Below are 13306 nucleotides of genomic sequence, written 5' to 3' on the forward strand. Positions count from 1 at the left end.
TGAAGCATTATGGGTAACTCCCCTCCACCCCACACAGCTGAAATATAGGAAGTCTTTGGTACCAGCAGGGGGCAGTCTTGCCCTCTGACTGTCCAGGACAAGGGTTCCCAGCACAGGGAAAACAGACATTAGATGTGACTCCCCCAAAGCCCCACAAAGGGACACGCCTCACTAGGCTTAAAGTGGCTTCAGAGAAGAGCCAACTTCTAACAAGTGGGGGTGAGGAAGAACTGGGACAGCTCATCCATAGCTGACTAGTGCAGGGTTCTTACTCCTTCCTCTCCAGCATCTGCTGCTGGCCACGGTCAGAGACAGGACACTGGGCTACCTGGCCCTTGGGTTGGATCCAGTCTGGCAATGCATATGCTCAGGATATAAGGATAGCAAATGTTAGGGTTATTTAGTTGGCAAAGGCCAAGCATGGAAGAGACTGATATTTAGAGAGACTCCCCTAAAGGAGCACACACTGCTCCTTCCCTTCTATGTCCACTCTGCTCCAGTGTTTGAGGGTCATTCAGTAAAATGCAGAACAAATAACTTTCATAACATATGTTGTCGGCCTGTGGAACTCACTGCTGCAGGCTCAAGGGCTAGGGCTGGTTGATAACATTTGTAGCCAGGCTGGCTATGAGCAGGATAATCAGGGCTCTAGATGCAAGGTGTAAACTGATCTCTGCTGGGGTGAAGATGGAATCTCCTCACCTTGGCCAGCATTACTGGGGTTTTGCTTTCCTCTGATGCAACACGTATAGGTCACAGCAGGAGCGTAGGGACCAGAATGGCTGGTCCAGTGATCTGAGATGGGGTAGCAAATCCTATTTTCTCAGGAGTCCCAGGACTGGAAGTGCAGAGAATACCAATGCAGGGAGGGAGTTCAGGCACTGGGTGCTGGGAGGAGATGACTCCCTGGAGTCTGAAAGTGCAGAGAGAGTAGACTGATTTGCTGCTGTTCTGCAGGCTGAAAGCCTGGGGCTGGCTGGGGCATGGGAAGAATCATCAGAGGAGAGAATAGTATCAAAAACTTTTTTAATAAGATCAATAATAAGTGCACAGGCTGCAAAGGGAGACAGCTGGGATGTTCCTTGGAGGTGGATCTTTGGTATGGAGCTTCTGTGACAAACGTGAATGAGCAGGGTGAGCCTGAGAAAGACCCTGGCTCCTAGGGTGGGGGCAGTGATGCGTAGCAATGGTTGCAGGCTCTGGACTCTACACTCTAGAGCCCTGCTGGGCACCTGTAGCTCCCGCTCACTTCAGTCCTCTCTCCCCCCATGGCTGAGCGTGAAAGGCTGAGCAGCTGCCTGCAGTGTGATGAGATCAGTGAGCTGGCAGCTCCAGGGCCTGTGTGGGGAGCAGAACGGGCTCCTAGGACTCTTCCTACCCAGTGTCAAAGCCTGGTTATAATGCTCTCGTGTGCTCCCTGACAGACACAGACCCCCGGGGCGACCGGGCAGTGGGAGCGTGGGCACGGGATCCCCCCGGCCACAGGCTCGCGGGCCCTGGGCGAACAATGGGCATGCTGTGCGGGCCAGTGGAATGACCTCACCACCCCAGTCATTCCTGCTCCGGGCTGTGGCACAAAGCCCTCTCTGTGTGAACGTGTCCGCATGCAGGGCAGCGTGGGGAGTGGCTCCTTCCAAGGGGCCGCGTTGCCCAGAGACACAAGGATCACAGTGAGCAGCCCCTACCCCATGCTGGCAAAAGGACACCAGAAAGGGGAAGTGCGTTGGAGGGAGGCGAGTTTAGACCCCTCTAAATAGTGTCAATGGGAACCCATCTCTGGAACAGCTGCCCAGACTAAGAGCAGCCCCCCTTTCAACTGCCTGGGTTGAACACTATAGCACAGAGAAAATGTTCTTGTTCTAAGAGGGGGTGGAAGGGAGTATTGGAGTTTGGGGGTGTCCCCTCTGGGGTATGGAGGGGGTCTACTGGGGGCAAGGGCAGCGGGACCTTATTCTGCCTGATTACTGGAGTCGCAGCATTGCCAACACTAACGACGTTGTTGCAACTCTAGCGCTATTTGGTGTTTCCCCTGAAGGCCCAGCTGCCAAAGCCAGTTACTGCCCGAGCCTCCCAGCTTTCATTACACAACAACAGGAAGTTTCTAGCTCTCCTGGTTGTGGGGGAAACCTTGAAACAGCCCCTCGGCGCAGTCCAGCACCGGAGGGCAAATGGAAAGAACCCACCACTTACAGCTTTGAAAAATCTCATGAGTTTTGACGCCTGACTCTGGCAGGACTCCTTGGTGCCCAGGTTAAGGGCCATGTCATGATTTCCCCGGCTGTGCTGCATTTGGATACCAAGTCATTGCTGGCTGCACCCCCACCTCCATTGAGCCTCCTGTATTGCTGCTCTCAATACCTCCCCGAGGACAGTGTGGCAGGAACTTGGGGGGTGGGGTAGGGGGAGCTCCTCCCCAAATCTGTGGAGTGGAGGAGCTGGCTCTCTCGAACCAGCCTCAGAGTCTCCAGCTCACGGTACTGCTGGAGGATAAGAGCCACACCTGCCTTTCTCCCTGAGCACAGCCCTGCACCAGCTCAAGGAAGGAGGGCCACCCCACTCAGGTGGAGAACTCCCCAATCTGCTGCCTGCTCCATGGGGAGGGGATTGTTGTGCCCTTGGAATGGCCTCAGGGGGGAAGGGAGGCCCCATAACTGGCTTAATAGGGCAGGCCTTGGCAGGAGGGAACCAGGAATTAGCTAGCCCAGCGGTATGGCCGCTGGCTGAAGGCAACAGAACTGGCGAGGGCTGGTAGGAGCTGTGTGAGACTAGCCCAGCCCACTCGCTGACAGTGCTGTGTGGTGCTGCATGGCAGAACCTGGTTCAATCCTCAGGCCCAGCCGTGCGCTGGACGAACAGCCAAGAGCGCTCAGGCCCCAGAGAGAAGAGGAGGGAGAACGCTGTGCTGCTCCAGCCTGGGATGGCCGACTCAGAAGCAAGCCTGCCCCAGGCCTCTAGCTCAGGGGGACGCGGGGCGTGAGCTGTGCGGCTGGAGTGCTTTCTCTGGCTGTCTGCTCCTGTTCGTTGCTTGCTGAGGGCTTACCAGCCCAGCCTCCCTTACCAGCCCAGCCTCCCAGGGAGCAGGAGCCTCATTTCGAATGAGAGAAAGGAGGAGAGGGAAGGGGCATGCGATCATTGCGATTTCCCCATTAGCATGACCTGCCCTTTGGGGAAGGCGGGGCCTGCTCAGGGCACTGGGCGGATCAAAGAGCTGCTTTCCCTGCCTCCATCCCCATCAACCCTCTGCGGCAGGAGGGGTTCACAGCTCCCAAGGGGCACTGGCCCCCGGACAGCTGACGTCTCTCGGGGAGGGCTGGGGAATCCCAAGGCCACAGGAGACGGTGGCTGTTCAGACCTTCACTTCATCATCCTCTTCCTCCTCGTCGGCGTACTCAAAGGAGTCACTGCGGCCCTCCCCAGCTGTGGCCTCCCCCTCCCGCACAGCTGAGAGCGCAGCCTCCTCTTCCTCGCTGTGACTCCACCTAGCCTTCTCCGCCCGCCACGAGCTGACAACCGGGCTCTCCCGGGGCCCCTCCTCCTCTTCCTCTAGGCTGCCATGTGCACCTCTCGCGCTGTAGTGGCGAGCCAGGACCTGGGCAGCCCGGTGGAACTTTCCCGCCTCCATGCTGCAGTCATTCCAGTGCCCCTGCCACAGACTGTCTTTCGGGAGCGACCCCAGCTCCTCAGCGGGTGCTGAGGCCCATGCAGGGCTCTGGTGCCCGCTCCCAGCATAGGCAGGCCCCTCCTCAGCATGCTCTAGGGTATGAGCATCTCCATTGGCATGCACCAAGTGTCCCGATGGGGAGCTGGTCCCCTGCCTGGAGTGGCCCCAGAGGCTTTCTGCTATGTCGCCCTCTATACACCTGGCATTGGGTGTCCCTGATCCCTGAGGGACCCCGGCCTCAACCCACTCGCCATGCAGGGCAAGGGGCGATGCAGCCTGGCCGCCAGCCAGGGCCCTGGCTTCCTCCCTCTTGTCACTGCTGTCCATGGCTTCTGTGAAGCTGATGACCTGGAGGAGCTCGCTCATAAGGGAGGGCCCAAGGTCCAGGCGGAAGGACAGCAGGGAGTCCGAGCGCTGGAGCTCTGCTTCTGCGGGGAAGGAGCTCTCTCGGGCCTTCTCTGAGCGCGGGGCACGCGGGATGGTGCAGAACCCGGACTCCAGCCCTGAAAGGACAAGGAGCCTTTTGGTGAGTGGGAAGCCTCTGGCACTGCACAAGAGACAGGGGGAGGCAGCAACTGTCACATTGGGTGGGGACGGACTGGCCTGTGCTATGGGAGACTGGGACTAGTGACTGTATGTGACCAGGGATAGACAAGTCACACATGTCAGCTGGGCTATATTGGGATCAATCACTCTCATATGGATCACTTTGCTAGACAGCCTAGGAGCAATTTCACCATCTAGTGCAGAGGTTGGCAACCTTTCAGAAGTGCTGTGCCGAATCTTCATTTATTCCCTCTAATTTAAGGTTTCGCGTGCCAGTAATACATTTTAACGTTTTTAGAAGGTCTCTTTCTATGTCTATAATATATAACTAAACTATTGTTGTATGTAAAGTAAATAAGGTTTTAAAAATGTTTAAAAAGCATTTAAAATTAAAATGCAAAGCCCCCCAGACCGGTGGCCAGGACCTGGGCAGCATGAGTGCCACTGAAAATCAGCTTGCATGCCGCCTTTGGCACACGTGCCATAGGTTGCCTACCCCTGATCTAGTAGTGCCTGCTCAGTATTGGGAAAGTCTGGCTTGTACTAGTGAAAACTAGCACCAGTTACATTCCACTGTAACATGACTTGCCGGTGCTAGGGAAGATGGGAATCAGTCCCGCTGTTTAAGGACTGCTCAGTGCCGGACACCCATGGCCCAGCCAAACTGGAAGATAACAGCACATGCTGGAACTGGTCTCTGCCAAGAGTTGAGAGGGTGACCTTGAGAGAGTGACGGGTGATCAGCCCTTGGAAACTATTTTCACTGGAATGGCTGTATAACCTGTGACCGGCAGGTGGCAGCATTGCACCATGCCACCTTCGCTGCCTGTCCCTGGCCCAGGCCCAGCCACTCCCACACTGGTCACACTGACCTGAGCATTAGTGCCACGGGAAATGCTGAGCTGGGCCTCTGCGTTTGGAGAACGCGGCCTTTGTGCTAAAGAACCCAGCCCCTGGCACCCGCCAGAGCGTCGCTCAGACATAGCCAGGACTGAGGGGCCTGGACAGGGAGCCAGGGCTGGAACAGGGCAACCGGGAGGAGCATCAGCAGAGCCATTGGGGGCATGGAGGGGGGGCACTGGATAAGCGGGGGGCTGCAGGCCCAGAAATAGTAACAATGCCCAGCTCTTACACAGCGCATTTCCTCAGCAGATGATAAAGCGTTTTACATCCTCCTCATTTTACAGATGGGGAAACTGAGGCACGGGACAGGGGAAGTGACTTGCCCAAGGTCACCCAGCAGGCCAGGGGCAGAGCTAGGAAATAGAGCCCAGGTCTCCTGACTCCCAATTCAGTGCTTTAACCATTAGGCCACTGCCTCTCACTGGGCTGTGTCTCCAGAGCTGGCTGGCTGGGGGGACATCGCCCGCTGCCTACTCCCAGGAGCAGTAAAGTTCACCTAAATCACCCCCCACTCCTTTCTTCGCTGTGGGGCTGGAGACAGCCCTTCTGTGTGAACGCCAGCAGCTCAGCCTCTTCCCCCGGTGCTTCCTCTTCACACTGGATGGACCGTTCCTAGTGAGGCACGCAGGCTCGGTGGCCCATTTTCACCCTGAGGCAGCCAGGGGGACAGTGAGTCTCCCTTGCTGTCTGTGAACAAGTTTCTCTCATAGGAGGTGGCTCGAGACCTGCCCCTCTCCCGACTCATTTCCCACAGGCCACCAATTGGCCATCAGATGGGAACGACCTTGGGTTACTACCACCCCAGCACTGGACTGGAGCTGGTGGATCAGAGGTGAGAAACTATATCCCGCCCATAATGGCCTGAGCTCTGCAGGGCCGTTAACAGGTTAAGTTGAGGGGAAGTGGGTTCGGGGGAGGAACAACTGGGGGCTAAGGGTGTATCTCAGAAAAGGATCATTCTGGGATTCACCGGGACCAGGAACTCCCTTGATCATAGCTCTTAAATAGGCCGGTCCATCCAGAGATGGAGATTGCACAGATGGGGAAACTGAGGCACAGGAGAGTGGGCAGGGACTTGCCCTGGTTTCAGCGACACAGCCGGGAATAGCACTGATGTCTCCGAAGCCCATGCCCCCACTACAGGACTACTCACCATAAGCATAGTGTGTCTCGGACACGTTGTTTGGAGCGCTCTTGAAGGCGAACTTCCCAGCCGGGCTGCTGCTCCCATACGTCCCCTCGTTGAGCTGTGGCAGCGACACGGCGTTCTTGATGATGGGCGAGATGTCTGGGGGGGCGGGCGAGGCTTCGGCCTTGCTCCCGCTGCCCCGGTTCCTCAGTGGCGTCCTCCGCACGTGCCGCAGGGTCCGGGCGAAGAAGTTGTTGGCTTTGGCCGTCTCGGTGCCACCGTGGTTGCTGAGGAAGGAGGTGTCCCCGAAGACATCCCCGCCACGCCCCACGTGCATGGTGTGCCGGAAGTCCCCCAACGGTGGGCTGATCATGTCCGGCGTCAGCTCCGATTTCAACCGGCGTTTGCCATGGGAGCCCGACACCCAGCCAAGCACCGGTAGCTTCCCAAGACTCATGTCACACCCCGTTGTTACTCCACACCCTCACCCCTAAAACACAGGAAACTGGCCTTCAGTGTGAGGGGGCACAAATTCCAATGGGGTCACAGAGGCTTGTCACGCCCCCGGATTCCCCATCACTCATGCTACCCCCTCCTTTCGGCTGGGTCGTGTCCTGGGCTGGGGCGCTGCTCCCAGGACCAGCCCCTGCTCCCGATCTTTGGAGACGCCTTAGAGCGGCCGGCGGGAGTGTGGGCCTGTCCTTTCTCCAGTTCGGCACTCCTTCTGGGTAATTGCTTTCCACAGCACTCATTAAACTGTCCAGGGGAGGCTTTTCCAAACTGGCTCACCCCTAGCAGCTTCTGCTATTAAGTGCAGGCCTCTGGATCCTCATCTCTCCAGGTGGGTGCGGAGAGTCCTGCTTGGCCCTGGACAGGTAGGACGGCAGGGCTGGAGCGAAGGTATCTCCAAGGAGTCAGTCGTCACCCTGGCTGCTGCCGCTGGAGCTCTCGTGCGGCTGGAAGTAAGCAAAGCTGGGGATTAATGTTAATCCGCCATCCTCCATCTCCCCACTTCCGCCCCCACTGCCTGCTAGCGTGGGAGTGGCTGGCAGATGGGGCAGCAGGTCACAGCCGAAGGGGGGGAACTCAGGGCAAACTCCTTGATCCTGATGTAAGACAGCCTAAAAATGACAACAGCAAAGGTGAAGGCTCAGGGTGAGATTTTCGGACTGTTCTGGCTACAGGAGTGAGTTACCGGGGTGCTCTGCAGGGTTCCTGCCAGGAAAGGGTAATGCCAACGCCTGGGGAGGGACGGGCCAGGTGAAATAAGAATGGACACTCTGGACCTGTGCCCGACACCACCCGTGCGACTGCACTTACCTCTGAACCTGTGCTCAACCCCGAACCTCCGCCTTCCCCTGCATCTGCACCCGCCTTCGAACCTGCACCCACCTTCAAACCTGCACTCGACCCCACCCCTGCCCCTGCATCTGCACCCGCCTTCAAACCTGCACTCGACCCCACCCCTGCCCCTGCATCTGCACCCGCCTTCGAACCTGCACTCGACCCCACCCCCGCCTCTGCATCTGCACCCACCTTCGAACCTGCACTCGACCCCACCCCCGCCCCTGCATCTGCACCCACCTTCGAACCTGCACTTGACCCCACCCCCGCCCCTGCATCTGCACCCACCTTCGAACCTGCACTCGACCCCACCCCCGCCCCTGCATCTGCACCCACCTTCAAACCTGCACTCGACCCCACCCCTGCATCTGCAGCCGCCTTCGAACCTGCACTCGACCCCACCCCCGCCCCTGCATCTGCACCCACCTTCGAACCTGCACTCGACCCCACCCCCGCCCCTGCATCTGCACCCGCCTTCGAACCTGCACTCGACCCCACCCCCGCCCCAGCATCTGCACCCGCCTTCGAACCTGCACTCGACCCCACCCCCGCCCCTGCATCTGCACCCGCCTTCGAACCTGCACTCGACCCCACCCCTGCCCCTGTATCTGCACCCGCCTTCAAACCTGAGCCTGCCCCTTCATCTGCACCCACCTTCGAACTTGCACCCGACTCCACCCCGACCCCGCTTCGGCACCTTCCTTCGAACCTGCGCCCGACTCCACCCCCGCCCCCACATCGGCACCCGCCTTTGAACCTGTGCCCACTCCCGCATCTGCACCAGCCTTTGAACCTGCGCCCGACTCCACCCCCGACCCCGCTTCGGCACCTGCCTTCGAACCTGCGTCCGACCCCACCCCCGACCCCACATCAGCACCCGCCTTCGAACCTGCGTCCGACCCCATCCCCGACCCCGCATCAGCACTCCCCTTCGAACCTGCGTCCGCCCCACCCCTGCATCTTCACCCACCTTCGAACCTGCACCCGCCCCTGCATCTGCACCCGACCCCACCTCTGAACCTGTACCCACCCCCGACCCTATGCCTGCCCACCCCCGCACCTGCGCCTGCCCTACGTCCGACCCCACTGCTGAACTTGTATCCCCCCAGGCCTGTGCCCGAGCCCAACCCACGGGGTAGCTGGAAAGGGAAAGAAATACATTAAATATTATGATTACTGGGGAATTCTTTTGCATTTCTACGGCAATTTCTCTCCAAGATTCACAAAGCACTTCACCAATGCTACCGTATTAAGCATCAGCCCCTGCACCCCCCATTCTGGAGGCAGGGAAACTGAGTCACAGAGAGACGATGTGTCTTGTCCAAGGTCAGCAAGCCAGCAGCCAAGCTGGGATTGGGAGCCAGCTCTCAGTCTGTGCACAAATAGTCCGTCCCTAAATATTATAGCGATAGGCAGCCTGGAAATAAGTAGGCAGACTGTGTCAGTAGGTCAGGCTGTCTCTGGGCTCCTGGTCCCAGATTAAGCCAAGTTTCTCTCCTAGCAGACTCTCAGTCTTGCTGTCCAGCCCTGAATGGGTCAGGGTAGCTGTTCAGATCAGCTTTGCATTGTGGAGTGTTGCCATTTCAGAATCCCCTGGAGGCTGCTCCACTCCAGGCCTCCACTGAGCAGTCCTCTGCCAACACAGCAGGTGAATAATCAATGGGCCAAACGCTGCTGGCACCTTGGCATGTTCTCCCTGCCCAGGTAAGTTCAGCCCCAGGGCCAGAGGAAGACACCTTGGTTCCTACACTGAGGGGCAGGGCTGGGTCCTTTCAGCAGGATTTGCGACAGGGAGGAGTGAGCCAGACAGGTTGCTGGCCGGGCTGGGGTCTGGAGGACTCTTGGAGGGCTGGGGGTGAGATTACCTATGGGCCAGCCCCTGAGGTTCTGCCTTGCAGCTGGAGAGCACAGACATGCTCTGTGGCTATGTGTGCACGGGTCTAGGCGGAGTGATGGTGTGGAGGAAGTAGGGTGGGGGAGAAGGAGGAATGCCAGAACAGACTCCAGGAGATCAGTGATAAACCCAGCCAATACCCCCCGCTAGTGGCATTTCCAGTGCTCCTTGGCCCTTGTCCCCAACAGAGCCACCCTTTGTCCTGTCCCCAGCTACGCTCCCAGCCCATTTCAGCCTCCTGCTCTGTGCTCCCCTCCCTGCCACGTTCCCCTGTGCTGCTGCCTGCAAGTCACCTTGACAGGGAGCAGGTGCCAGGGAGGGCTATGCTCCGGGAACGCTGGCCATGAGTCTCCGTCACCACTGGCGCCACGTGTCCTTCGCCGCTCCAGCCTTGTTTGCTCACCCAGGGCCCCTCTTATCTGCCAGGGGGTAGAGGTTGGCAAATGCAAAACAAAACTCCCTTTGAAATCCACTGCAACCATTGGCTGTTTCCCTGGGGATCGGGGGGCAGGGAGCCTGTTTCCTGGGGTCCTCTAACCCCATGGCTCCTAGGGGCCCGCCTCCTTGCTGATGGAGAAACTGGGGGAGCTCTCCCTTCTCAGCTGAGACCTGCTAGGCATGTGGTGTGGGGGTGCTTGGGGATCAGCCAGGCCTGGCTACAATGGGGATCCAGGCTTCCCCTCTGGGCTGGGCTCCTACTGGGCTGTGTGAATTCCCCACTGCCTCCAGCTGGGGGGTTGGCTCCCCCCTTCCCCCCATGAAGACCCCTCCCCACAGCCACAGCTTGCACCCGTTGGGCCAGGCAAGAAAAGGATGGGGGTAGGGAAAGCAGGGGAATTTGCCAGGGCCCCTGCCCGCCCCCTGCAGCCTCGCTGAGCCATCCCGGGGCCAGGAAGAGCCGAGCCCCCTGTGCAGGTAAGGCAGTGGGGCGGTTGAGATGGTTCCCAGCACTCCAGCTCCCCTGGCCTTGGGCCAGGCTCAGAGAACAGGGAGAGGGGATGAGCTGTGCCCCTGCATTCCCCCTCCCCCCCAGGAGTCTCCCTCTCCTTGGGGCACATGGGGGCCAGATGCTCAAGGCTACAGCAGAGTCAGAGCAGAAAGAAGAGGGGAAGGGGGGCAGGAGAGAGGTGGTGTTCAGCAAAAGGCCGATCTGGGCTGGGGGTTGTGGGCCCATTCCCTGCCTGGCGGGATCCTTGGAGGAGGAGGCGGGTACTTTTCTCCCCTTCGTTCTTTCCCTCACTACCACAAAAATGACTAGCCCACAACCACAGTCTGGATTTCAGCAGCCCCCTCCTGCCTCTAGCTGGCACTGCCCTCCCCTGCAATGCCAAATCCAGGCTGCAGGGCAGGCCTTCTGTCGCCGGCCTGTCCCTGTCACCCCTTTCCTTCTTGCCTGTCAGCCCCCGCTGGTGTGTGGCCGCCCCAAATCAACAGAGGCGCTCAGAACCCTGCCTTCCCACCTGGTCTCTCTCGTTTGCAGCTCCACTCCAGTTAGTCTTTCATCCAAGTGAAACTCGTGATTCTCTGAGCAAAGGGTCAGCCAGGGCATGCGTTCTATTCCTCCTACTGTGTCTGTGTTACAGCCCATCACTGCAACGGCTGGGCCCTTTCCCTCTCCAACAGCTCCCCTTCTCCTTAATCCTCCCCGCCTCTCCCCTTTCCCCAGGGGCCCCCAAAAGGCAAGCCACAATCAGACTGCCAACATCTCTCCAGCCTCCCCGCTCCCTGACTTCAGCTGGTTTCCACTGATTTGTCTCCGCTGGGATGGGAGGAAAGCAGACAGGGGAAAAGTGATCCAGACGAGCAGGACTGCCAAACGCAGACTCCCCCACCACATGCCCGCCCCCAGGGTGTAAAGGCCCAGGAGAGAGAGGAGATGTCCAGGGTGGTCTGAGGAACATCGGGACGGGGAGGAGCGAAGGGAAATGTGGGCTGGAAATTGGGAGAACATTCCTAGCCGGGAGGGCCTATCAAGCTGTGGAAGAGTCTCTCAGAGGAAACAACAGCCCCATTGCTTGGATCATGTAAAACCAGATTGAAGCGTGCTATAGGGGATGCTATAGGGGACAGTCCAGTGCAGAATGGCCTAGACAGGACCATCTCCAGCTCCTCTGAGCACAGGAGAAATGCAGACTGTGTGTGCTAGAATAAAGCACCGCTGAGCTCCCGGGCGCCTGCTGCTATATATATAGATAGATCACGTAGGGGTTTTTTGGAACAGACCCGCATTGAGGCTGAGACTCGAATTCCAAATGTAGCACTTTTTGCCCCCCCAACCCTTGAAAACAAAACAAAAACAAAACTACTCCCTTTCCTGTTAGGAAAAAAAAGTCTCTCTCAGACTCTGCAGGAATGAGTGGTCACAGTTGAGCGCAGGAAGGCAGAGGGAACCCTACAACCCTCCCAGCTCTCCTGCTGCCTCAGTGCCCCTTCTTCCCCCTCTTCTTCTGCATCCCTCCCTCCACCCCCCCATCCCTCTCTCTTCTGCCATATCCCCCTTCCTCTCCTCCCCCTCCTTCCACATTCCCCTCTTCCCTTCCCCTTCTTCTGCCATATTTCCCTTTCCCCCATTCCCTACCCCCTCCTTCAAACCCCTGGTTCTCCAACACCCCACCACACGCGCCTTCCTTCGCTTGCCCTCTGCTCCACTGAACTTTCCCCCATGCCCGTCAAATCTTAACTTTAGCTTTTACCTTTTTGAAAAAAAAAAAAGGTTTAAAAAAAGAAAAGTTCTCCGAGGTTTCAAACGTTCCCTGTGGCTCTTGGTGAAGTGCTGCCGCTCCCAGGGGAGGTGACCCCCTTTCCCACTGCTTGGGGGCTGGCTCCTCAGCAGTCTCCCCCTTCTCTGCGCTGTTCCTTGGCTGCTGTGCAGGAGCACTGGTGTCAGTGGAGGGAGGGAGAAGGGAATGGGGAGGGGATGTGGGAGCGGTGGGTGGGGTCTCCACATTTACTGACCAATCCTCAGCTGTCTGGGAAAGGAGGCCAGAGAAAAAGAGGGAGTTAGTCCAACTGTCCAGGAGAAAAGATTGCAGGAGCCCCTGTTCTGCCCCCTCTCTCCCCACTACCCCTTGTGCCTGGGTCGGCAGGATCTCACCCTCATCAAGAGAGCAGCCTCAGAGAACGCCTGTGTCTAGTTGAGTCTGTCTATCAGGAAGCCATGGCTGGGTCAGAGGTCCCTTGCCCCAGCCTGTGTGTGCTGTGCAACAGCACTGCCCACAGGTGACTGGGTGTGGCCAGCAAGGCTAAGAATTGCCGTGTGATGCACACCTCACTAAGAACATGTCTGAGGGCATCCCAGTCCTTGAGAATGCTGAGATTCACCTCCCTCACTATAGTTTTACTCCAGGACTGTCCCTGCCACACACATCCCCGTTTTACCAGCAAGGGATGAGGAGAGCTCCAGCTGGCTTGGAGGGAGGGTCCCATTAGTAGAACTGAGCAGGGTCTCTGGGTAGGGTTGGGAGGAAGGTCTTCTTAGGGGCACTGATCAGGGTGAGGATGGAGAGTTTCACTGGCAGCACTGTGCAGGGTCAGGAAAGATGGTGTTAAGGAGCAGGATGTAGGCAATCTTGCCTAGTAGTCAGAGCAGGAGTCCAGGTTGGGGAACAAAGCCAAGAGTCTGCACGAGAGTCAACTGCCAGTTACCAGAGCTGGGGCCAAGTCAGAGTTGGGTCAGAAGTCAGAACTAGGACTGGTAACTGATGGCTGGAGGTGAGGCATAAGGGTAGGAACGGGAGGAGAGACAGGGATAAGCCTAGAGCAGGAGCACCATGGGAACAGTAGCACAGGCAGGAGCCGCGCAGGAATCAGGAACAGGGTTGGGTGCAAG

At 58.2% G+C, this 13306-nt stretch overlaps 2 protein-coding genes across 2 annotated transcripts; one reads left to right on the top strand and one right to left on the bottom strand.

The window, feature by feature from the left end:
• Nucleotides 1–536: 536 nt before the first annotated feature.
• On the bottom strand, nucleotides 537–12358 carry CDC42EP1 (CDC42 effector protein 1). The gene is made up of 3 exons (XM_050926991.1): nucleotides 12171–12358; nucleotides 6264–7360; nucleotides 537–4164 (listed from the first exon to the last, which is right to left on the bottom strand). The coding sequence occupies exons 2-3, from the start codon at nucleotides 6694–6696 to the stop codon at nucleotides 3347–3349; spliced, it is 1251 nt and encodes a 416-aa protein (XP_050782948.1). The 5' UTR covers nucleotides 6697–7360; nucleotides 12171–12358; the 3' UTR covers nucleotides 537–3346.
• On the top strand, nucleotides 7511–8338 carry LOC127042772 (uncharacterized). The gene has a single exon (XM_050936092.1). It carries the CDS (start codon nucleotides 7511–7513, stop codon nucleotides 8336–8338), a length of 828 nt encoding a protein of 275 aa, XP_050792049.1.
• Nucleotides 12359–13306: the final 948 nt, after the last annotated feature.

This window comes from Gopherus flavomarginatus, chromosome 1, assembly GCF_025201925.1.
Source record: "Gopherus flavomarginatus isolate rGopFla2 chromosome 1, rGopFla2.mat.asm, whole genome shotgun sequence".
Taxonomy (NCBI): Eukaryota; Metazoa; Chordata; order Testudines; family Testudinidae; genus Gopherus; species Gopherus flavomarginatus.